General features: G+C 49.0%; 1 protein-coding gene across 1 annotated transcript; it reads left to right on the top strand.

The window, feature by feature from the left end:
* Positions 1–2,089: 2,089 nt before the first annotated feature.
* Positions 2,090–17,825, top strand: LOC120980309 (ADP ribosylation factor like GTPase 2 binding protein). The gene is made up of 7 exons (XM_040409338.1): positions 2,090–2,212; positions 3,589–3,642; positions 7,410–7,471; positions 8,350–8,456; positions 9,166–9,251; positions 10,077–10,173; positions 17,387–17,825. Exons 2-7 carry the CDS (start codon positions 3,605–3,607, stop codon positions 17,465–17,467), a joined length of 471 nt encoding a protein of 156 aa, XP_040265272.1. The 5' UTR covers positions 2,090–2,212; positions 3,589–3,604; the 3' UTR covers positions 17,468–17,825.
* Positions 17,826–24,685: the final 6,860 nt, after the last annotated feature.

Raw genomic sequence — 24,685 nt, forward strand, 5'->3', positions numbered from 1 at the left:
TCAGCCTTGATATTAATGAGTTTTCTGGGTTCATTGAGAACATGGTTGTTGTTCAATAATAAAATTAATCCTCAAAAATACAACTTGCCTAATAATTCTGCACTCCCTGTATATCGTTATCGCGATAAATTTCTTAATATCGTTATCGTCTGAATATTTTTGATATCGCCCAACCCTAGGTGAGAGGCAGCCAAGTGTTAGGTCAGACCATTGGAAACCGTTTACATCAGCGCGGTTTGCGTGCTAGACGACCTGCAAGGGTACCTGACCACACCACCAGGCAAAGGTGTCATCGTCTTGCATGGGCCAGGGAGCATCTATGCTGGAAGAGGGACCAGTGGGCCTCAGCGCTGTTCACTGATGAAAGTTGATTCACACTGAGCAGAAATGATGGCCGCCAACCATGTTGGAGATGTCAAGGAGAGCGCTATGCATCAGCCACTGTTGTCACCAGACGAGCCTTTGGTGGTGGTGATACAGTGTGGGCAGATGTCTAGTCAATATAGAACCTCCTGACACTTTGTGAATGGCCCATACTACTTGAAGAACATCATTAATCCAGTCATTGTGCCTAATGTCATCTTCATGGAGGACAATGCGCCAACTCATCGAGGTCCATCATTAGGGAACGACTGCTGGAGACTGGGGGACCATGAAGAGCGATCCATGCGATCACGTCATCCATGCGCGTGGGGCGCCCTGACGTCACTCTGAAGCGCCCCGGGAGCCGCACGGACGGTAAGTATACTGCTCCCCCGCTCCCCACTACACTTTACCATGTCAAACAGGACTTTAGCGTCCTTGCAGCTATGGTAACCATTCAGAAAAAGCTAAACGTCGGATCCGGTAATGCGCCGAAACGATTTTTCGGGATTTTTGGCCGGAGCAAAAAGCGCAGCATGCTGCGGTATTTTCTCCGGCCAAAAAACGTTCCGTTCCGGAACTGAAGACATCCTGATGCATCCTGAACGGATTTCTCTCCATTCAGAATGCATGAGGATAAAACTGATCAGGATTCTTCCGGCATAGAGCCCCGACGACGGAACTCTATGCCGGAACAGAACAATGCAAGTGTGAAAGAGCCCTTAGTTTACTATGGGTAAGAAGACATTCACACAGCTGCCCCCCCCCCCCCCCCCGCCCGCCCAGTATATAATCTCACATAGCCGCCCCCCAGCATACAATACCAGACAGCAGCCCCCCCCCACAAGGCAGCCCCCCCTCCTTCATACAATCTCATGCAGCAGCCTCCCTTCATACAATTCGAGACAGCAGCCCCCCATGCAATCTCACGCAGCCCCCGCCTTCATACAATCTCACGCAGCAGCCCCCCCCCTCCTCCTTCATACAATCTCACGCAGCAGCCCCCCCCCTCCTCCTTCATACAATCTCACGCAGCAGCCCCCCTCCTCCTTCATACAATCTCACGCAGCAGACCCCTCCTCATTCATACAATCTCACGCAGCAGCCCCCCTCCTCCTTCATACAATCTCACGCAGCAGCCCCCCTCCTCCTTCATACAATCTCACGCAGCAGCCCCCAACATACAATTCGAGACAGCAGCCCCCCATGCAATCTCACGCAGCCCCCGCCTTCATACAATCTCACGCAGCAGCCCCCCTCCTCCTTCACGCAGCAGCCCCCCCCCCCAGTATATAATCTCACACAGCAGCCCCCCCCCCCAGTATATAATCTCACACAGCAGCCCCCCAGTATATAATCTCACACAGCAGCCCCCAGCACTGTCAGCCTCTCTCCCCTCTCAGTGCTACAGACGCTGCTGACCTTCCTTCCTACTTTGCAAACAGTGCATGGCATGTGATAGAAGAGCGACCCACGTGACCTAGGGATGTCACGTGATATTGTGACGTCAGGAGGTCCTTACGGAGTATATAGTATTTAGCAAATAGTCCAAATCTTTATTACACTCTTCCCTCATTCATAGCGTCACCCAGCGTCACTGGCATAAGAATCGCTTCCAGGTCACGTGATGCAAAGTCCAACCACTCTTTGTTGCCGTGGAGACGAGTAACGGCGAACGTCTAACGAACGGCCTTTTCCATTGGTCGGCTGCGGACAATCCACTAATGTGATTGGTCGGGGCGAAATGGGCCACATCCCGGAACTGTAAGCTTGTTCAGCAGTCGACAAGGGAAGCTTTATTTGTGTTTGGCCGGCCGGAGAGTCTGTACGTCTGCGGGGCAGTTAACACGTATGTAATCACTTGTCGTCCTATTATGGGGTCCGTTCAGTCAGTCTGTCTGTGCCGAGGGACAGAGCCTTACGTCAGCAGCATGGGTACCAAGGAGAAGGGGCAGTTATCAGGGCAGTCACCGCTATGTACGGAATAATTGCAAGACTAATGGGGGGAGCTTTGTTAAATCGGTGAAAAGGGAAAACTGGCTTATTTGCCCGTAGCAACCAATCAGATCGATCCTTTCATTTTTCAAATGAACTCTGAAAAATGAAAGGTGGAATCTAATTGGTTGCTACGGACAACTAAGCCTCTTTGCCATTTGCACCAGTTTTGATAAATCTCCCCCATACTGAGCGCCCTGTTTATGAAAACCGTTTTTTTAAAAAAAAAGCCTGTATGTGTTGCCTCATCGCATCCACTCACATGGCAGTTTTCATGTTACAATGGCCAGGAAGCCGCCATGTGATTGGTTGCTATGGGCAACACCGTTTTTTATGGTTATGTTCACCCTATAGAAAATACATCCCAACAGGTCTTTGCTGTGGAGTAAGGTCCACATTTCGCCCTATGTAGTGATGCTAATTCGAGCATGCTGTGGCATAGATTCCGAATCGGAGCATCGTTCATTTTAATCCATGGGCGGTGATGTTAGGAGTTTTATTTATTTTTTATTATTATTATTTTGCAGAGCTTTTCAAAAAAGGGTTCGTTCACCAAAAATATTAGCCATTTTTCAAACCAGCACTTGGATCTGAATACTTCTGTAATTAAAAATGTATTTGTAATCTAGCTGTGTAGCGCCACCTGCTGTTTGCTCGTTCTCTAATTTGTCTGTCCTGCCCCCTGAGAGGGAAGCACATGCTCAGTTGCACCCTTTCACTGCCGTCAGCCGCAGCAAAAAAAATGAAGGTGGAGATGTCTGGACCCATGTGAGGTCCAGGGCTGGTTCTAGGTACTGTAATATGCATGACTCATGGGACACCCCCTTTAAGGAAATATCCCCTAGATCAGGGGTAGGCAACCTCCAGCGCTCCAGCTGTTGTGAAACTACAATTCCCAGCATGCATTCTTGCTCTGCTCTTCCAAGTCCTCTCATACAAATGAATGGAGCATGCTGGGAATTGTAGTTTCACAACAGCTGGAGTGCCGAAGGTTGTCCACCCCCCGACCTCGATTATAATCCACGCTGTATCCACATTATAACTGGAATAGGTTCATTCTTTGGAAGATGCGATGCCGTTTGGCAGTTTGACTGGCACAGTCCATGGTCCGCTTTAATCTTCAGGGTCACGTAAAGTCTTTCTGCTCAATGGGAAATCTACAAAGAGGTAGAGAACCTGACATCATCTCTGTATGTTCGTATGGTCATTTTCTTCTCTTCCCATTCACAGATTTAGTCCGTCTAATATGGAGGACCTGGAAGAAGAGAATTTTACCCTGTCAATGTAAGTCCATATAGGACGGGCACAGTAGAATATTAGGGAATGGCATACAGTGGTGTTTGCACATGCAGCCTTATCAAAAGGGTTCTCCGGAGGATAGCTCAGCGGTGGGCCGACACCTGGGACCCCCGCCGATCAGATGTATGAGGAGACGGCGCGCACAGTGCCACCTCCCTTCTCTTCTCCTGCTCGCCATAGACATAGCAGCAGCTAGCAGGAAGAGAGAAGGGAAACAGCGCGTGTGCACGGCGCGCGCCTCCTCTTCAAACAGATGATCGGACCCCCACCGATCTGATATTGATGACCTATCCTCAGGATAGCTCAGCGGTGGGCCGACACATGGCACCCCCGCCGATCAGATGTATGAGGAGACGGCGCGCGCAGTGCCACCTCCCTTCTCTTCTCCTGCTCGCCATAGACATAGCAGCAGCTAGCAGGAAGAGAGAAGGGAAACAGCGCGTGTGCACGGCGCGCGCCTCCTCTTCAAACAGATGATCGGACCCCCACCGATCTGATATTGATGACCTATCCTGAGGATAGGTCATCAATATTAAAAGCCAGGAGGACCTCTTTAAAGGTCTTCGCTGGGATTTTTATTATGATGGACTGTCCTCGGGATTCCATCACCTCGTACCCCGCTGATCAGCTGTTTTTCAGTAGCTCTGTTGCCGAAGCTACACAGCTCCATCCACTGTGTATGGACCAAGCGGAGCGGCTCCCATCGAAATGAATGGAAGCTCTGATCTAGTAACCAGCTCCATCCACTACACCAGGGATCTGCAACCTCCGGCACTCCAGCTGTTCTGAAACGACAACTCCCAGAATCCTCCTATAACTTGAGATTTACAAGAACTGCTAAATAGTTGTGCATGCTGGGAGTTGTAGTTTCACAGCAGCTGGAGCGCCGAAGGTTGCTGATCTCTGCACTACACATTTGACAGAGCTGTGTAGTTCCAGTGACCGCTACTAAAAAAGAGCAGATCGCCGGGGTGTCGGAAGCATGCCCGTGTGATAATAATGACCGATCCTGAGGATAGTCGGCACCAGATATTATATAACCAAGAAACCACAGCTATAACATATATCCCTGTGATGGCTAACCTCCGGCACTCCAGCTGTGGTAAAACTACAACTCCCAAGATGTACACTTGCTTGGCTGTTCTCAGAACTCCATAGAAATGAATGGAGCATGCTGGGAGTTGTAGTTTCACCACAACTGGAGTGCCGGAGGTTAGCCATCACTGATATAGGCTATATATAGTTGCAAGAAAACGTATGTGAACCATTTGGAATGATATGGATTTCTGCACAAATTGGTCATAAAATGTGATCTGAACTTCATCTAAGTCACAACAATAGACAATCACAGTCTGCTTAAACTAATAACAAAGAATTAAATGTTACCATGTTTTTATTGAACACACCATGTAAACATTCACAGTGCAGGTGGGAAAAGTATGTGAACCCTTGGATTTAATAACTGGTTGAACCTCCTTTGGCAGCAATAACTTCAACCAAACGTTTCCTGTAGTTGCAGATCAGACGTGCACAACGGTCAGGAGTAATTCTTCACCATTCCTCTTTACAGAACTGTTTCAGTTCAGCAATATTCTTGGGATGTCTGGTGTGAATCGCTTTCTTGAGGTCATGCCACAGTATCTCAATCGGGTTGAGGTCAGGACTCTGACTGGGCCACTACAGAAGGCGTATTTTCTTCTGTTTAAGCCATTCTGCTGTTGATTTACTTCTATGCTTTGGGTCGTTGTCCTGTTGCAACACCCATCTTCTGTTGAGCTTCAGCTGGTGGACAGATGGCCTTAAGTTCTCCTGCAAAATGTCTTGATAAACTTGGGAATTCATTTTTCCTTCGATGATAGCAATCCGTCCAGGCCCTGACGCAGCAAAGCAGCCCCAAACCATGATGCCCCCACCACCATACTTCACAGTTGGGATGAGGTTTTGATGTTGGTGTGCTGTGCCTCTTTTTCTCCACACATAGTGTTGTGTGTTTCTTCCAAACAACTCAACTTTGGTTTCATCTGTCCACAGAATATTTTGCCAGTACTGCTGTGGAACATCCAGGTGCTCTTGTGCAAACTGTAAACGTGCAGCAATGTTTTTTTTGGACAGCAGTGGCTTCCTCTGTTGTATCCTCCCATGAAATCCATTCTTGTTTTGTGTTTTACGTATCGTAGATTCGCTAACAGGGATGTTAGCATATGCCAGAGACTTTTGTAAGTCTTTAGCTGACACTCTAGGATTCTTCTTCACCTCATTGAGCAGTCTGCGCTGTGCTCTTGCAGTCATCTTTACAGGATGGCCACTCCTAGGGAGAGTAGCAGCAGTGCTGAACTTTCCTGATTTATAGACAATTTGTCTTACCGCGGACTGATGAACAGCAAGGCTTTTGGAGATACTTTTATAACCCTTTCCAGCTTTATGCAAGTCAACAATTCTTAATCGTGGGTCTTCTGAGAGCTCTTTTGTGCGAGGCATCATTCACATCAGGCAATGCTTCTTGTGAAAAGCAAACCCAGAACTGGTGTGTGTTTTTTATAGGGCAGGGCAGCTGTAACCAACACCTCCAATCTCATCTCATTGATTGGACTCCAGTTGGCTGACACCTCACTCCAATTAGCTCTTGGAGATGTCATTAGTCTAGACCAGGCATGCTCCACCTGTGGCCCTCCAGCTGTTGCAAAACTACAACTCCCAGCATGCCTGAAGAGCCTACAGCTATCAGCCTGCAGCAGGGCATTGTGGGAGTTGTAGTTTTACAACAGCTGGAGGGCCGCAGGTTGAGCATGCCTGGTCTAGGGGTTCACATACTTTTTCCACCTGCACTGTGAATATTTACATGGTGTGTTCAATAAAAACATGGTAACATTTAATTCTTTGTGTGTTATTAGGTTAAGCAGACTGTGATTGTCTATTGTTGTGACTTAGATGAATATCAGATCACATTTTATGACCAATTTGTGCAGAAATCCATATCATTCCAAAGGGTTCACATACTTTTTCTTGCAACTGTATTTCCTTGCTGTACATGCAATAAACCATTATAAATACCAAAGTACAAATTAAATCTTTATTTGCTATCATAATTACACACATCAAAGCATGACAGAAAGGTTACTGCACTGCCTCTGGAGGTACAAACCCAATTCAGACTATGGATGGATATTAGATGTATATTGTATGACACTGTGCTTCCAAATAAAGTATAAATATCACCAAACCAGCAATGCCAATCGGATAATTATATGTACCGACACAGTGGGGGACATTTATCATCTCCCTTACACCAGAAAAGTGGCATTAAATAGTCACAAACTGTGCGTTTGTGACTTTTTGAATGCAACTTAAAATAAATAATCACAAGTGCCTCTTTTTACAGAACCCTTGCCATTTTTGAAATGCTCCCACTAGCGCCACGGCCTTCTCTCAGCTTTTTCTAGGCAATGTGTGGTGATGTCACCGTACGTTGGTCACATGGCCTAGGAGAAGTGAATGGGGCTGAGCTGCAATACCAAGCACAGCCACTATACAATGTACGGCGCTGTGCTTGGTGAGCACAGAAAAGGCCATGGTGCTGCCCGGTGTTGGACCCCAACCGATCACATAGTGATGACCTGTCCTGAGGAAAGGTGATCAGTATGAAAGTCTCGGAATAACCCTTTTACATTTAGCTCGTTACTAATGGTGACTTATAGACTGTTCTAGTCAGAAAGGTAATAAGTTATTGGCAAGTTTTTCTTTGTGCATTTCAGATCATCCCCCAAGGATGCGGAATTTGACTGTGTGGTCGGGCACCTGGAGGATATCATAATGGGTAAATATGAAAATACCCACACACAACACAGACGTATTAAAGGGGTATTCTAGCAAAAAAAAAAAAAAAAAATATATATATATATATATACACACAAATGAAAAAAAGGCAGCACAGCCCGCAGGGAAAAGCCAATCCCAAAACTACAAGCAGGAAAAAAGGACAGCACTCCTCCAAAAAAAATTAAAATTAAGAACACTCTTTATTCACCTCGGTGGCAATGGCGACGTTTCGGCTCTTCACTAGAGCCTTTCTCAAGCAAAAACCTTTGTGTGCTGCCCTTTTTTCCTGTATGTGTGTGTGTATATATATACACACACACACACACACACACACACACACACACACACACACACACGTATATTCCCATGGCTGCACATGCTGTAATAAAATAATACAACTTATACTCACCTTGCCCATCCCCCACCACTTCTGTTCTGATGGGGCCGGGGTCACGATGCATTACGCTCTTGTCTCGACACGTTGGGAAATGGCTGTGTAAGCTGCTCAGCCAATCACAAGCTGCAACGATGACCGGCCTCAGCCAATGATTGACCGAGCAGCAATCTCCTGCCATCTCGGGCACAGCGGCAGGAAGTGCAATGAAGCAGGGCCCACGGAGGGGGATAGGCGAGGTGAGTGTGTTATGTTTTTTTGCAGTGGAATACTCTTTCAGATTAATTTCCTGTCTTGTATTATTTGACCATAAAAAAAAGTTATTTTCTAATACATGGATTGCAATAGTTTTAGTTTTTTTGGGTGGGTGATGACAGCCATCAGCATGTAAATTGCCAGGAGGAGAGAGAATGGTGCAATCATATGAATGAAGAATAACAAAATGGTCATTAGTCTGACCTTTATTTTTGTTTTATGTATAGATGACGAGTTCCAGGTACTACAGAGAAATTTTATGGAAAAGTATTACCAAGAATTTGAAGACACTGAAGAAAATAAGCTTACATACACACCGATATTTAATGAATATGTGAGTAAAGTTGTAACCTGCCTAATACCACAGAATGGTCATAGTTTAAGAAGATGCACGCGAGTTTCACCTCTATATATACCAGCAGTTTTAGGGTCCATTCACACGTCCGCAAAATGGGTCTGCATCCGTTCCGCAATTTTCCGGAACGGGTGCGGACCCATTAATTTTCAAGGGTGCCACAAAAGATGCGGACAGCACACCGTGTGCTGTCCGCATCCGCACTTCTGTTCCGCGCCCCCTGCCCTTCCCCCCCCCCCCCCCAAAAAAAAAATAGAACGTCCTATTCTTGTCCGCAGACACGGCATTTCTATTATAGTGCCAGCCATGTGCGGAACGCAGATATATATTCTTTTGAGCCGCTGCTCTGTTTTAGCCGCGGCACTAAGGAATAGACATCAGCGCATGCGCGGCCACCCTGCGCCGTGCTCGTTTGCGATGACATGGAGAGGCCGGGCACTGGAGGGAGCTAGTTCTTCTGCGTAAGCGTGGCCCATGGATGCGGCAGCCAAGAGGTGGCCGTATCCATGGGATACCAAACATATACAATGAGGTAGGAGGCAACAAATTTTAGGGGGAACGCTTGGACATTTTTAATAAGATAGATTTACAAAAATGCTCAATGGGACAAATTTATTAACTTAACCTATGGTCACTGAGATGGGAACACCCCTTTAAGGGATAACATTGTATAATATTTGTTTTGCAGATCAGTTTAGTGGAGAAATTTATTGAAGAGCAGTTGATGGAGCGGATTCCAACATTTAACATGAGCGCCTTCATCTCCTCCCTGCAGTAAGTCCTTCTGTGGATCACATGTAGTTCATATGGAGCCTGAACGGTGCTGTATACAGAGCCTGTGCCCACTCTTTGCCTCCCCCACAGTCTTCAGTACCAGCTACTGCTGTTCATCTTCCGCTGTGTGTTCGACACTTGCCTGTTATTCAGCTTTTTTTCCCCGGCTGGTTTAGTTGCTTGTAGTTTTTAAAGGGATTGTTCATCTTTTGTGAAGCTTTTCTACAAACCCCATAGCATGGCCGGACCCACGGTGGTAATCCTACTTACCTAATAGCCGTTAATGCCTAGGCACAGTGTTCACGTGTCACCTGTGCATTATGACACTGGGTCACGTGAAGCATGGGTGACATGTCACCATTGTGGCCAGTCATTGGCTGCAGCAGTCATGAGACACAGCATAAACTGGATGTTGAAGATCCGGGACCTGCGGGGAAGCAATGGAGTAGGAGGGATTAGGTAAGTACTATTACCACTATGTGGGGTCTGTATTAAAAAAAAAAAAAAAAAAAAAGTGAACTACCCATGTAATTATTGTATCCTTGTCTACATGGATATAAGCTTTTTGGTATTATACAATGTGGATCCGAATAGGTAAACTGCAGTGTAAAGCATGGGGGACAGACAGTGCTGCCAATCCTGGTGTGAAAGTAGATCTCTGACTACTTCTGACATCCATCAGTCAATGACTGATGGTACCTTGACTTACATATCATGTTAAATACTACAAATCGATCTCCTCCTTATCATTTGAACTGTCTCTGTATTCCTGGATAATATTAGCTTTTTGTTGTATCTGTAAAGATTTTAACGCTCTCTTGGCAGATCCCACCGTCAGGAAATGGCAGGGGACATATTTGACATACTGCTGACTTTCACAGATTTCCTGGCTTTCAAGGAAATGTTCCTCGACTACAAAGCTGTAAGTACCATGATTGTCACCGGGTGTGGAAGGGTTGTCTCAGATAATTGAAAATCTTGGTCAAGCACTGCAATAGTCTAAAATCCTTTTTATACTCGCCTCTTTCTCAGTGCTGATCCAGTCCTCCTGCTGCTGCGTGTTTATAAACTGCAGCCAGTCCCTGTCCGCAGTGGTCTTGTGCACACAACCGTATGTGTTTAGCAGTCCGCAAAACGCAGATCTGCAAAAGACGTATGCCGGCCTTGTGCATGCTGCTGCTGCTGCAACTTTTTGAAACAAATGGTTCCGCAACCGATTCACAAAAAATGTGGATCGGATGCCGAGCGAAAATACGGTCATGTGCATGGGGCCTAACTCTAAGGCCAGTAATTGGCTGCTGTGGTGACGATCCATACACCTGAACAGCACAGTGAATGTACCGCAGTAGCTAGTTACAGTGAATCACTGTCCTCAGTGTAACTCCGTAGTTACACTGCAGAGTTGCACTGAGGACAGTGATTCGCTGTAGCTGTCACATGCCATATACCCGCACCGGAGGAGGACTGGAGCAGCGCTGCAGAGAACACCACTGGAGAAACAAGGGAGTATAAGATGATTTTATATTTTAGACTATTGCAGGGCTTGATCGAGATTTTTACTTATCTTAAAGAGGACCTTTCACCTGAAAATGAAAGTGAAACTAAAGATAATAGCCTTACTTACATGCCCCCGTTTTTGCTTATTCAGTCATTCATTTTTCAATCAGTGCCCCCGTTTGTCCACGCTGCCCCCCGGAATATTAGCCGCCTTGTATGCTAATGAGCCATACGGCTCAACTGGGCAGGCCTTCAAAATTTCTCCCTGGCGTGTCATTCTTCTCCCTGGCACGGAGCGCATCCAATCAGCGCGCTCCGCTCTTAGCCAGGGAGAAGACTCTCCAGTTCTCGCGAGATTCGCGAGAACTGGAGCGATTTCATCCATCCGGAGCCGGTGCCATCTCGAGAGAACTGGAGCGTCTTCTCCCTGGCTAAGAGCGGAGCGCGCTGATTGGATGCGCTCCGTGCCAGGGAGAAGAATGACACGCCTGGGAGAACTTTGGAAGTTTTTAACCCCTTTATATGTATACAATTGTTATGCACTCCTTGCAAGTATTAAATAAATCTCCTTTATAGTAGGATATTTGTATCCAGTTGTATTTTATACCTCTAACCTCAGAACACACTGCACTCATCCAGCCATAGATATTGAGTACCCCCCCACATCCATACTTTGCATACAGAGTATCATGGCGCCTGATCTTCCCTCACAAAACTTCAAAGACTACAATCCCCACAATCCCTAGCTTTCCTGCTGTGAGTGTTGATGTTTACTGATTGGCTGCCTGATATACAGTCCGGTCACGCCCCCACTACCCAGTAATCAGCAGCACACTGACACGCCCTTAGTTTCACAAGACATTTAGCTAGAGAATTGATGGCAACAGGCTGATGCCATGGTAATTTATGAGGAAACACAATGGGTAGAAGAGGAAAACTACTTTCTCGTTAATGGCATTGGGGGACACAGCACCATGGGTATACACTGCGTGCAGAATTATTAGGCAAATGAGTATTTTGACCACATCATCCTCTTTATGCATGTTGTCTTACTCCAAGCTGTATAGGCTCGAAAGCCTACTACCAATTAAGCATATTAGGTGATGTGCATCTCTGTAATGAGAAGGGGTGTGGTCTAATGACATCAACACCCTATATCAGGAGTGCATAATTATTAGGCAACTTCCTTTCCTTTGGCAAAATGGGTCAAAAGAAGGACTTGACAGGCTTAGAAAAGTCAAAAATAGTGAGATATCTTGCAGAGGGATGCAGCACTCTTAAAATTGCAAAGCTTCTGAAGCGTGATCATCGAACAATCAAGCGTTTCATTCAAAATAGTCAACAGGGTCGCAAGAAGCGTGTGGAAAAACCAAGGCGCAAAATAACTGCCCATGAACTGAGAAAAGTCAAGCGTGCAGCTGCCAAGATGCCACCAGTTTGGCCATATTTCAGAGCTGCAACATCACTGGAGTGCCCAAAAGCACAAGGTGTGCAATACTCAGAGACATGGCCAAGGTAAGAAAGGCTGAAAGACGACCACCACTGAACAAGACACACAAGCTGAAACGTCAAGACTGGGCCAAGAAATATCTCAAGACTGATTTTTCTAAGGTTTTATGGACTGATGAAATGAGAGTGAGTCTTGATGGCCCAGATGGATGGGCCCGTGGCTGGATTGGTAAAGGGCAGAGAGCTCCAGTCCGACTCAGACGCCAGCAAGGTGGAGGTGGAGTACTGGTTTGGGCTGGTATCATCAAAGATGAGCTTGTGGGGCCTTTTCGGGTTGAGGATGGAGTCAAGCTCAACTCCCAGTCCTACTGCCAGTTTCTGGAAGACACCTTCTTCAAGCAGTGGTACAGGAAGAAGTCTGCATCCTTCAAGAAAAACATGATTTTCATGCAGGACAATGCTCCATCACACGCGTCCAAGTACTCCACAGCGTGGCTGGCAAGAAAGGGTATAAAAGAAGAAAATCTAATGACATAGCCTCCTTGTTCACCTGATCTGAACCCCATTGAGAACCTGTGGTCCATCATCAAATTTACAAGGAGGGAAAACAGTACACCTCTCTGAACAGTGTCTGGGAGGCTGTGGTTGCTGCTGCACGCAATGTTGATGGTGAACAGATCAAAACACTGACAGAATCCATGGATGGCAGGCTTTTGAGTGTCCTTGCAAAGAAAGGTGGCTATATTGGTCACTGATTTGTTTTTGTTTTGTTTTTGAATGTCAGAAATGTATATTTGTGAATGTTGAGATGTTATATTGGTTTCACTGGTAAAAATAAATAATTGAAATGGGTATATATTTGTTTTTTGTTAAGTTGCCTAATAATTATGCACAGTAATAGTCACCTGCACACACAGATATCCCCCTAAAATATCTAAAACTAAAAACAAACTAAAAACTACTTCCAAAAATATTCAGTTTTGATATTAATGAGTTTTTTGGGTTCATTGAGAACATGGTTGTTGTTCAATAATAAAATTAATCCTCAAAAATACAACTTGCCTAATAATTCTGCACTCCCTGTATGCCATGCCCAGCTGACACTAGCAAAAGAAAAGTGTTTTGGGCTATACCCTCTCCACAGCCACTAGGCTAATCAGTTTTAGTCTAGTGTCCGTAGGAGGCAGACATGACCTGCTCTTTTTTGCAGGTCTTGCTGTTTTTTGTTATTTTTATTCCTTTCTCTTTTTTTCTTCTGCAGGTCTCGACCTGCTGCAGGATGGGGCTCCATCGTGGATTACCACTTTAGTTGCACCCCCTGCGGGTGCGTACTCCGGTACCTCGCCGGTCACCTAGTCCCCATGACTGCATCCGCAGTGGCATGCCGGCATTCCCACGTAAGTGAGTCTGCTGAAGGGGTGACCCTGCCCCATGGTTAGTTCCCCTTCTCCTTCACGAGGGGTCCCGGGTTAGCTCCCCTCTCGTGTCCAGGGGGTGGTATCCACTTTAGTCGGGGGTCCTGGGTGGTCCCCTTCTCCCCCCTGTTCTCCCAGGTATGGAGGAAATTCTCTCTCTGGGGGGGGGGGGGGGGGACTCCCCCCCCCCCCCCCCCCCCTTCCTCGGGTTCTTTCTCACCTCCCTGGCCACCTTGCTTCCTCCCCGGCCTTCCCCACTCCCTCCCTGGCCTCTGCCGGGACTAGGCCGCATTTTTCCCCGGGCTCCAGGTGCTCCGTTTGCTCCGATCCGCCCCTTCCCGGGCATCGCTTCTTCCACTCTACCCTGCTCACCTAGTTTTTTCCTCCTGGAGGGCCCCTGGTTTCCGCGGCGCTCCGTTTCTAGCCGCCTCATAAATCAAGGCCCCGGCTTCTGGGGTTGCTAGGCTGCGTTCTCTCCTGCCCCCCTCCCAGGCTTTTCCTTGGCCCCTTCCCGCTCCTCTCGGCATCTGGGAGGGGATCTCTTCACCTCCTATCCCAACAAAAGCGCAGGTTTTTACCCTGTGGGTAGAGCTGGGACTTAACCCTTGCTTCTCCCAGAAAAGGCCATCCATTTTGCCAGGATCTCTTCTGCGGCCCCACATCCATCCCTTGGTTCTTCTGCAGCTGCTGCAGCACCTCTTTGGGCACACAGCACCTGGGGTCCAGTAGGACAGCCTCTGGAGACTCCCAGTCCAAGCCTCTCCTCGGGGTCGCCACGTACTTCGTGCGCCCGTTGCAACATGGTTGCCACGCGGTTAGCCTGACCCTGTTTGTATGCAGTGCTTTTTCCTCAATGGGCTCCTTCCCCGTCACAGACCTTCGGGAGTCTATCCTTGCTCCCCCCTCTTCAGGGTGGAGTTTTTTTGTCCGCTTACTTGCCCAAATGCGTCCACCTCTGCCCCCCAGGCTCCCCCCTGTTGACTAGGTATTCTCACGCTCAGACTCCAGGTTCCCTAGTCAACCTCGGGTGGCCTCCGTTAAGTCCTGCTCCCCTTCTGTGTCCTCGGGTCACTCCCAGACAGGTCTGAGGCTGGCCAAGACTCCTCTCCTGTGATGAGGGTACTATGCATTCGCCACCTCGGGGGACACCTACCTCAGATTACCATTCTTAGCAGAGCACGATCCTGTCTGCGACCATACGGCCTAGGGCAAGGGTGCCAAACCTTTGGCACTGGTGCTAGAGGTGGCACTCTGTGTCCTCTCTGTGGGCACCCGCAAGTCTATCGCGTAATGGCCATTATGCCTTATACTCAGTGCAGGGCGCACTATGAACGGCACAGGCGGGGGGGGGGGGGGGGAGTAAGGCAGGCTCTAATAGCCTACTTATAAAGTATATGGCAGATTTCCTCTGCATCCTGGTTCCTGTAGAACAGAACTATTTCTGAGGGAATCTCCTCTGGTTTCTTTTGCCTCATCAGGGGACTCATCTGCATCGATTCTGTCTCGGAGCAGAGCACCAGGCTGTCTTCCATCATACAGCAGTATCTGGGTGGTCAGAGACAAACGTCCACTGGGGGTCGCCTCCTCCGGGTTTTCTATAAGCTGGCGTCCTGTGATGAGTTCCCCCCTTTAGTGAATCCTTTGTGGAACCCCTCTGGTTGTACTTCCACTGTTGTACGCCAGTTTGCTGACTCTCCAGTGTGTATTGGTGCCCTCGCCAGGCCATTAGCACGCCGATGCGCCTATGTGGTGCCCCAGGTACGTACACCTTCCTGCTCTGGGGGAGGATTTCATACCAATGTATCCGTGTGGGCTGACGTTGAGCTGCTCCTTGCAGACCTTTCTGGTTGCTAGTTTTCTCTGTATGGGAACGCTTCCTCCTTTGGCTGTTCAGAGTCTTCTCTACTCCAATAGCCTTCTGGCGAGTATGCCTCTATTCGTATTTCCAGGGCTTCATTTTTCCTAGCCCTTCTTGTGGTAAGGGTTCCCACTGGCCTTATATTCCCGTTTTCCTGGGGATTGATTCCCCTCATTTTTTTCTGAAAGCATGCCTTAACGTGACCTAGTCTTAGCCATTGTCATGTTTTCCCTCCTTCCCAAGGGGGTGGCTGCATTCCAAGGTGGGATAGTGTCTCACCTTCCCCTTCTCATTGGGTGTTTCTCTCCTCTCACCTGTTTCGGGTGTAAGGAGGCTTACTCTCTTCCTATGGTGACTGTTGAGATTCCTTCTTCGGAGCATTCAGCCACTTGTGCTTCCCTGCTTCCATCCTGGCATCTGCTCCTGAGCCTTCCCTCTGCATTTGCCTTGGCAGGGTATGTCTTTGGTCTGTGACCATTCGGAGCGGTTTTCCTTGCCAAGCCCCTTTTTTCTGGTTGGGTTCCTTTGTTTCTCGGCCTTCTGGAATTGACTTCCCTTGCTACTGGGTGTTCATCAGGGCCTTCCTTTTGCTTGCCTCAAGGAGGTTGTTTTCCTTGAGTCAGGACTTCTGTCTTTTCCCATGTATTTTCTCCTCAGGCAGGTTCCCTTGCTGGCCCTTGGGGACCAATATGTCTTCTTCTAGATCCTTCTCCTGGAGCCGTGGTGGCTGGCCTCCAGCGTTCCAGATGTCCTGGGGCTGTGGCTCCCGGGGTGCACACTTGCTTGGCTGTCCCTGAACTCAAAGGAAATTGGTGGGGCATGCTGGGGGTCGCGGTTTTTCCGCGTCTGGTGTGTCGGGGGTTGGTCATCACCGTCCTTGGGCATATTTCTATATCTAGTCTGGCTAGATCCCTGCCAACGGTCGCTTTCCAGTGGTGATGCGCTCCTGTTTACCAATGGAAACAGGGAATCTTCCAGTTCCTCCCTCTGGCTCTCCAGTGGGCAGTTGTTTACCTCTGTTTCTCCGCAGGACATCTGCCCTGCTTCCTCTCCTTTAGGTTTTTCTTTTTTTCCCAGCCTTTGGTCGAGCTGGGTGTTTCCCCTTGCCTTTTCTTGCATTTGGGATTTTCTCCCAGGCATTTGTCCTGGGATTCTGGCAGGCTTCCACTGCGTATTCCTTGTTTTTTTTTTCCTGGTCTTGGAGCCTCTTGGCCCATTCCTTGTTTTCTAATCTCCTGTCTGGTCACATGGTTCTCCTGCACCTGTACACCCAATCGGTTGCATGGCTGTCCTTTTCCCACCCTCGGGAACTGCTTTAGGACGTCCCATGGTGCTGTGTCCCCCAATGCCATTAACGAGAAAATTGGATTTTTGTACTTACCGTAAAATCCGTTTCTCGTTCAATGCATTGGGGAACACAGATCCCACCCTCTGTTTTCTACTTTCTGTCTCTGTCACCGGGCTGTTCTCTTGTTCTTCCCCGGTCCAGGGCTTGTTGGTTATTTGCCTCTGTTTCTCTCTCTCTCTCTCTCCTACTGCTTTTGGTACAAACTGATTAGCCTAGTGGCTGTGGAGAGGGTATAGCCCACCTGTGCGGAGCCAACACTTTTCTTTTGCTAGTGTCAGCTGGGCATATACCCACAGTGCACATTTTTCTAACTACAGTACTTTGAACTGTAAATATGTGAAATTTACATTATATTAGGTAATTATTGATGATGAATTAGTCTAAAACATAAGTTATATTTATGGTAACTGGAATACCCCTTTAACTGTTCATGATATCAAGATGTTCAACAACTCTGCACCACTTGGCCTTTGCCTTCTAAATAGTACTACCCACCAGTGTAATAGAAATGTTATACCCACTGGAAATCACAAGCACTTAACACAGTATTTTCTATCTCTCCATTAAGGAAAAAGAAGGAAGAGGACTCGATCTGAGCGGTGGCTTAGTGGTGACGCCACTATTCAACTCTTCAGTATCTTCATCGTAGAGACACTATGTGGTCTCGTATATTTATCTACCTTTTATACCAGGCACCATTTGTTCTTTTGTCCATCTTTTAACTGTTTTCCCTCAAATTTACCAGGAACCAATTACTGTCATCGTATGGAGTATTAAGAGCATTACAATACGCACCCCCTAAGGGTACCGTGTCTAAACCTTTTCCTGTACGAATGGTACTCTTTCTGGAAATGTTACACATAATGTGTTGCTGTTGTGTTTGTACGTTCGTTCAGATACAGTATTGATTTTATCATTTGCATCAAATGTACAGTAAAATTCTCCCAGTATGTAAATGTTTTTTTCAAGCCGACCATAGAAGTGAAATGGGAACTGACCATTAATAACATCAGAATCTTGTAAGACCGGAGGGCTGTATGCTTATAATCCTTAAAGGGGTTGCAGATGAGAAAAAAAAAAATTACACGGCCGCACCCCCCCCTTTAGAAACGGCACCACTGTTGTCGATGGTCTGTGTATGGTAAAGTAGCTCTGTTCTGATTGGACGGGACTGAGCTGCAAAACCAAAAACAGGACAGGACCTTTATAGGGGAGGTTGGATATTTCTTTTCTAATCTTGTATAACCCCCTTTGTCAATCAGACACCAGACTGGTCCCATGCATGGTGTGCTAAAGGAGTTTTACTGTAACTGCAATTTGTTTCTGGAATCTGAAACCACAGGTTGGGATCTAAAACATGCCAAAATGATATCAAGGGGAACTGCGCACAGTACAGATTACCGCACCAACAAAGTGAATGAGATTTGCCAAATCTTATGTACACTTTGAGTATTTTGTACATGTGGACGTTGACCGATTTTCACATCTTTTGTAGAGTGTTTTTTTTTCCTATAAACTTTAATGGGGTTGTTAAACAGAAAATGTGCAACAAAAACCACATAAAAATGCAGTTTTGGTGCAGATTTTCTGCCTACAACTATGCAGCGTGTGTAGGTAGCCTAAGAAAGCATTTGGGTGTCCTATCTCCTTGACCCCCACCCCCTTCCTTTCAGAGCCACAGTCTGCCTATTAAACTGTACATCTGGTGTATCTTGAATTATGTCACTTGTGTGTTGTTATATTTAAAATGTTTTGTTTTCCTTTTTTTTAATAAAATATCAAGTTCAAATCCAATCTGTTTGATTGTAAAATGTTACTTTTTATGTGCATACGGTGATCTAAACTTAATATTCACTAAAGGAAGTGACGTTTGGTATGTCGTTTCTTGTTGCTGGTCTTTAGGCCACATCTTGCTCTTGGTGCTTGTCTCCTGTCTTCTTGCTCCTTTCTTCAGTACTCTTGTGTTGCAGATTCAAAAGTGACAACCAGTATAGCCCAGCTTTCTGTTGGCATCAGTGCAAAAAAAAGAAAATTTAAAAAAAAAGGCACCGCACACAAAGTAGAAAAAATAGGATTTTTTGTGCTTACCTGTAAAATCCTTTTCTCGCCAAGTTCATTGTGACACACAGAGGAGGTGACCCTAAGCTTAAAAGTGTGAGCTAATCAGTTTGTACAACTGCAGTAGGTGAAGCCAACAGAAAACAAGAGTAAGAAGAGAGCTGGAAATGGGTCCCATCTGTTCTTGGTTCTGACCCATCAGGAAGATCCAGCAATGTATGTACTGTCCCCCAATGAGAAAAAGATTTAACAGGTAAGCACAAAAAAAAAAAAAGAGATTTTTGTGAACTCACCTGTAAAATCTCTTTCTCGCTTTATTCATTGGGGGACACAGGACCGTGGGTATAGCTTGCTGCTGCCACTAGGAGGCGACATTAGGCTGAAAGCTGTTAGCTCCTCCCCTGCAGGCTATACCCCCTCCAGCCTGGAGAGAGCATATCAGTTTGTGCTTCAGCAGTAGGAGAAACAGTACCGAAACAAAACACAACCAGTAAGGACCACTGCCCAACAAAAAAACCGAACCGGACACCAGCCCCAACCGGCAATTCGGACCCACTGGTCTCATAACAATAAGAAAAAATGGGTGGGTGCTGTGTCCCCCAATGAATAAAGCGAGAAAGAGATTTTACAGGTGAGTTCACAAAAATCTCGTTTTCTCGCTCATATCATTGGGGGACACAGGACCGTGGGACTTCCTAAAGCAGTCCCCGGGGTGGGAAACAACCACTGGCCCAGAAAAAAACAACTCCCTCATGTAAGACACTACACTGCGGCCTGTAAAACTCTGCGGCCGAGAGCAGCATCCGCCGAGGCGAAAGAATGCACCCGGTAAAATTTTGTGAAGGTGTGTAAAGAGGACCAAGTCGCTGCCTTACACAATTGAGACGCCGAAGCGTGGTGAAGGTGAGCCCAAGAAGCCCCGACCGCCCTGGTAGAGTGAGCCGTGATACCGGGAGGAGGAACCTTGCCCTTGGAGCGGTAGGCCTCGGCAATGGCCGATTTAATCCACCGAGCAATCGTCACCTTGGAGGCTGCCAAACCTTTACGAGGACCTTCCGAGATTACGAACAGGGAGTCCGTGCGTCTAAAGGGGGCCACCACTGCCAGGTAGATCCGCAAGGCCCGTACCACATCCAGATGGTGGAGAGCCACCTCCCTAGGATGAGAAGGCTCAGGGCAAAAAGAGGGCAGAACAATGTCCTCATTAACATGAAACGCCAACACCACCTTCGGAAGGACGGCACGGTCCGGAGTACTACCTTGTCTTGATGAAACACCAAGAAGGGTTCTTTGCACGAGAGAGCCGCCAGTTCCGACATCCGCTGGATGGAGGTAATTGCAACCAGAAACGCGACCTTCCATGAAAGCATGCGGAGGGAGACCGTTCGCAGAGGTTCAAATGGCTCGGACTGGAGCGCTACCAGCACCAGATTCAGGTCCCAGGAATGCAACGGTGGCCGATAAGGGGCTGCGGTGTGAGCCACTCCCTGTATGAAGGTCTTGACTGGACCCAATACCGTCAGTGTACACTGGAAAAAAAATTGAAAGAGCAGAAACCTGACCTTTCAGCAAACTCAGAGCTAGTCCCAGCTCTAAACCCGCCTGAAGAAAAGCCAGCACCGTAGGGAGGGAAAACTTCCTGGGAGGAAGATCCCTGTCCTCACAGAATTTAAGGAAAGACTTCCACGTCCGATAATAGATTTTTGGCGGAGGAGGGCTTCCTAGCCCTAATCATAGTGCGAATGACCGCATCAGAGAAACCTCTTTGCTTCAACAGGAAGGTTTCAATAGCCACGCCGTTAAACGTAGCGTATTTAAACCCTGTTGGAAGACTGGGCCCTGTGAGAGCAGGTCGGGCCTGAGTGGAAGGGGCCACGGCACGTCTCCCAGAAGAAGAATGAGCTCTGAGTACCAAGCTCGACGAGGCCAGTCTGGGGCGATCAGAAGCGTCTGAATACCCTCCATCCGGATTCTGCGTAGGATCCGAGGCAGGAGCGGTAACTGAGGGAACACTTACAGAAACGCAAAGTTGTCCCACGGTGCCACGAGGACGTCCACGTCATACGCCATCGGATCTCTTGCGCGAGACAGAAAGCACGGGAGTTTGTGATTTAGCCTGGACGCCATCAGATCCACTTCCGGGCGTCCCCACCGGAGACAAAGGTCCTCGAACACCTCCGGATGGAGAGACCACTCCCCCGAGTCCACAGTCGTTCGGCTGAGGAAGTCCGCTGTCCAATTGTCCACACCCGGGATGAATATTGCCGAGATCACCGGAACGTGGGCTTCCGCCCACTGCAGAATCCTTGCGGCCTCATTCATCACCGTCCCGATGCGAATACCCCCTTGGTGGTTGATATAGGCAACCGCTGTGGCGTTGTCCGACTGTATCCTGACCGGACGGCCCTGCAAGTAGGGGGTCCAATGGCAGAGGGAGAGGTAGATGGCCCGGAGCTCCAGTATATTGATAGGTAGTTTGGACTCCGACGGAGACCAAACACCTTGGGCTGTCCGGGTACCGAAGACCCCTCCCCAGCCGCGGAGGCTGGCGTCGGTCGTGACAACCGTCCATGACACTGGGAGGAAGGACTTCCCCGAGGACAGGTGGTCCGGTACCATCCACCAGCCAAGAGCCGCGCGTACAGGCTGAGACAGTGAGATCCTGAGGTCCAGAGAATCCCGGGACTTGTCCCAGGAGGACAAAATGAGCCGCTAAAAATCCCTGGTGTGGAATTGGGCGAATGGGAGCGCCTCGAAGGAGGCCACCATCAGGCCCAGTACTCGCATGCAGCTGCGAATCGACACCCTGCGGCGTTGAACGAGCAGGCGCACAGTCTTCTGAATGTCCGATCTCTTGTCCAGTGGTAGACGCACCACGGCAGCCTCGGAGTCCAGTGTCATGCCCAAGAATCTGATCTGAGTGGTGGGAGACAGGCATGACTTCCTCAGGTTGATTATCCACCCGAAGCGAGTAAGGGTGCTCATCGTGATCCGAAGACTCTCTTCACATTGAGACGCTGTAGGTGCCTTGATCAAGATGTCGTCCAGATACGGGAGAAGAGTAATGCCTCTGGATCGCAGAATCCCCAGAAGAGGGGCAAGAACCTTCGTAAATACTCGCGGAGCCGTCGCCAGACCGAACGGCAGAGCGACGAACTGGTAGTGAGCTGACTGGATGGCAAATCGAAGGAATCGTTGGTGGGCTGTGGCGATGGGGATGTGGAGATATGCATCCTGGATGTCTAAGGACACCATGTGCTCCCCTTTCACCAGTGAAGCAACACCGGAACGGAGGGACTCCATTCTGAACCTTTGAACCCGCAGATAATGGTTCAACAGTTTGAGGTCCAGCACTGGCCTCACATCGCCCTCCTTCTTGGGGACCACAAACAGGTTGGAATAAAAACCTGTAAACCGCTCCTCCGTGAGAGAAGTGACTGGACTGCATGCAAAAGAGCCGCGGCCCGGACGGGATCCCTGGAGGGCTGGGAGAGGAAGAAGCGGTTGGGGGGAAGAGACCTGAACTCTATTTTGTAGCCCGAGGAGACAACCTCGAGCGCCCATGCGTCCGGAATATGGACATGCCAAATCTCCTGAAACAGGAGGAGACGCCCCCCCACCTGTGAGGGTGGGGAGAAACCTTCATGCTGAAGGCTGCTTACCTGGGGCTGTGCGAGGCTGCTGAGCCCGCGGATGCCAGGCCTGCTGGGGCTTAAAGGATGGTCCTTTCCGCCGATCCTGATTGGGCGGCCCCGCCGCTGAGGTGGGTGCTGAACGGATGCCCGAAAAACGGCGAAAGGACTGCTAGCGAGAAGATGAAGTTCTGGACTGAAAAGGCCGCTTTGCCCTGGGTTGGGGCAGATGGGTGCTTTTTTTCCACCCGTAGCCTCTGAAATAATCTCATCTAGTTTGGACCCAAATAGCCGAGACCCAGAGAACGGAAGCCTCAAAAGGGAGCGCTTAGATGAAGAATCAGCTTTCCAGGCCTTGAGCCACAACTCCCGGCGGATCGAAGTGGCGAGAGCCGAGGAACAGGCGACCATAGTCCCAGCGTCCAGAGCCGCTTCAGAGATATTTCCCTGCCTGAGAAATTTGGAGCGTTGACTATTGAAGTTCCGCGGGAGGGAGGTCGGACGCTATGTCCTGGTTCAAACGGAGGGACCACTCCGAAACTGCTTTGGCTACCCAGGCAGAGGCGAAAATCGGCCGCAATGCCGAACCGCTCGCCGTAAAGATCGACTTAGAGAGTGACTCTATGCGACGGTCCACTGGATCCTGGAGGGAAGAGCCATCCGCCACCGGGATGGTAGTGATTTTTGCCAAGCGAGCAACCGGTGGTTCCACCTTTGGTGGGGAGGACCATTTGTCCACGGACTCGCGTGGAAAAGGGTAGAGTAGGTCTAGGCGTTTCGGAATAACGAAACGCAAACCTGGCTGGTCCCAAGCCTTCGTGACGACAGAAAAATCGTCGTGTAATGGGAACGTCTTGGGGGTCTGTTTCGCACACAGAAACGACACCCCTTGTTGGCTAGTGGAGGGAAGGTCCTCCTGAACCTGGAAGGTGTCCCTTATTGCCGATATCAGGCTATCCACCATGGATGTAATCTGAGAAGAATGCTCCAGATCCATATCTGCATCCGAATCCCCAAGCTCTCCCTCTGACAGTGCGTCGCCTAAAAGGGAGGACGCCTGTGAATGGGAGCCAGGAGCAGGGGGGGATGCTGATGCGTCAGAGGAGGAACGGGTGCCTGCTCTGGGACGCTTACTAGGAATCCTGCCTCTGGTTTGTGCGCTATGCGACTGTGCAGATTGCACCGGTGGTGATTTCTCTACCAAACGACCCAGCAATGAAAGGGTGGAATGGGAGATTTTTGAGTCTTCCACTGCCCGTGACAGGGACCTTGCCCAGTCTGGTTCCCCCTGGACAGGCCGATCCAGAGCTTCTGTGGGCTGATGTGCCCTAGGGGGATGGCTCTGTGCAGGTTTCTGACATGCAGAGCACAGTGATAGTGACTGACCACGAGGGAATTTTTCCGAGCACAAGGAGCAGGCATAGTAAGTGGTCCTACAGGGTGCCTGGGGGAAGGGGGTCAGTGTTGCCGGGTCAGACATGGTCAAAACTCCTGCTGGATGGGGGTATCAATCGCCTACCAGTATGGAGGTCCCAGGTCCTGTGTCCTACCCACGCAGCGCCGAGGGAAGAAGCAGGAAGTTGAACTGGGGCGGGAGAATAAGCCAAGCCCCCTTCCAGCCCGGGAACGGCAGCCTAATGCTGAAGTGGGGAGGCCACGCCTCCCGCTCTGTGAATGGCTCGGGGTGCGCACGTGACCGCTGATGCTGCGGCCCTAATGCTCCCCATGTCCCGGTCCTGACGGCAGCGGTACTGGAACCGCTGCGGTTGAAAAGTGATGCCCGGTGCCCTAGGTATGTGCCGTTCCCCCCGGCTATGCTGCCGCCTCTAAATAAATTAACCCAATATACACGCGGTGCGGGGCGAGGGATGAGGGAGGATGGGCCGGGGGGGTCCGGATGATGGGGGTGGAAGATGCTCTCCTGCAGCCAGGGGATGAAGCGGGTATACTTACCTTCCTTCATCTGTGTTCTTCACCCTATGATGCATCACCAGCAGGGCCACCCTATGACCGCTGGCACCAGGCGACAGGGGTCCGGGCAGAGAAGGACTGAAGAGAGGGTGGCCCTTTTGCTGGGGGGGAAGCAGAGGAGCGAGGCTGCCCTGGTCCACTTTAGCTTCTTGGGGGAGGCCAGCCTCCCGGGGATACAGGGACGCAGGCGACCCTGTGCCCCCTTC

The sequence above is a fragment of the Bufo bufo genome, chromosome 10 (genome assembly GCF_905171765.1).
Source record: "Bufo bufo chromosome 10, aBufBuf1.1, whole genome shotgun sequence".
Lineage (NCBI taxonomy): Eukaryota > Metazoa > Chordata > Amphibia > Anura > Bufonidae > Bufo > Bufo bufo.

Bases quoted from the DNA above. Each gene is read 5' to 3' on its own strand.
- LOC120980309 (XM_040409338.1), top strand. From the start codon at position 3,605: ATGGAGGACCTGGAAGAAGAGAATTTTACCCTGTCAAT. The intron at 7,472-8,349 runs GTAAATATGAAA...TTTTATGTATAG, and splicing joins CCTGGAGGATATCATAATGG to ATGACGAGTTCCAGGTACTA. The intron at 8,457-9,165 runs GTGAGTAAAGTT...TTTGTTTTGCAG, and splicing joins CACCGATATTTAATGAATAT to ATCAGTTTAGTGGAGAAATT.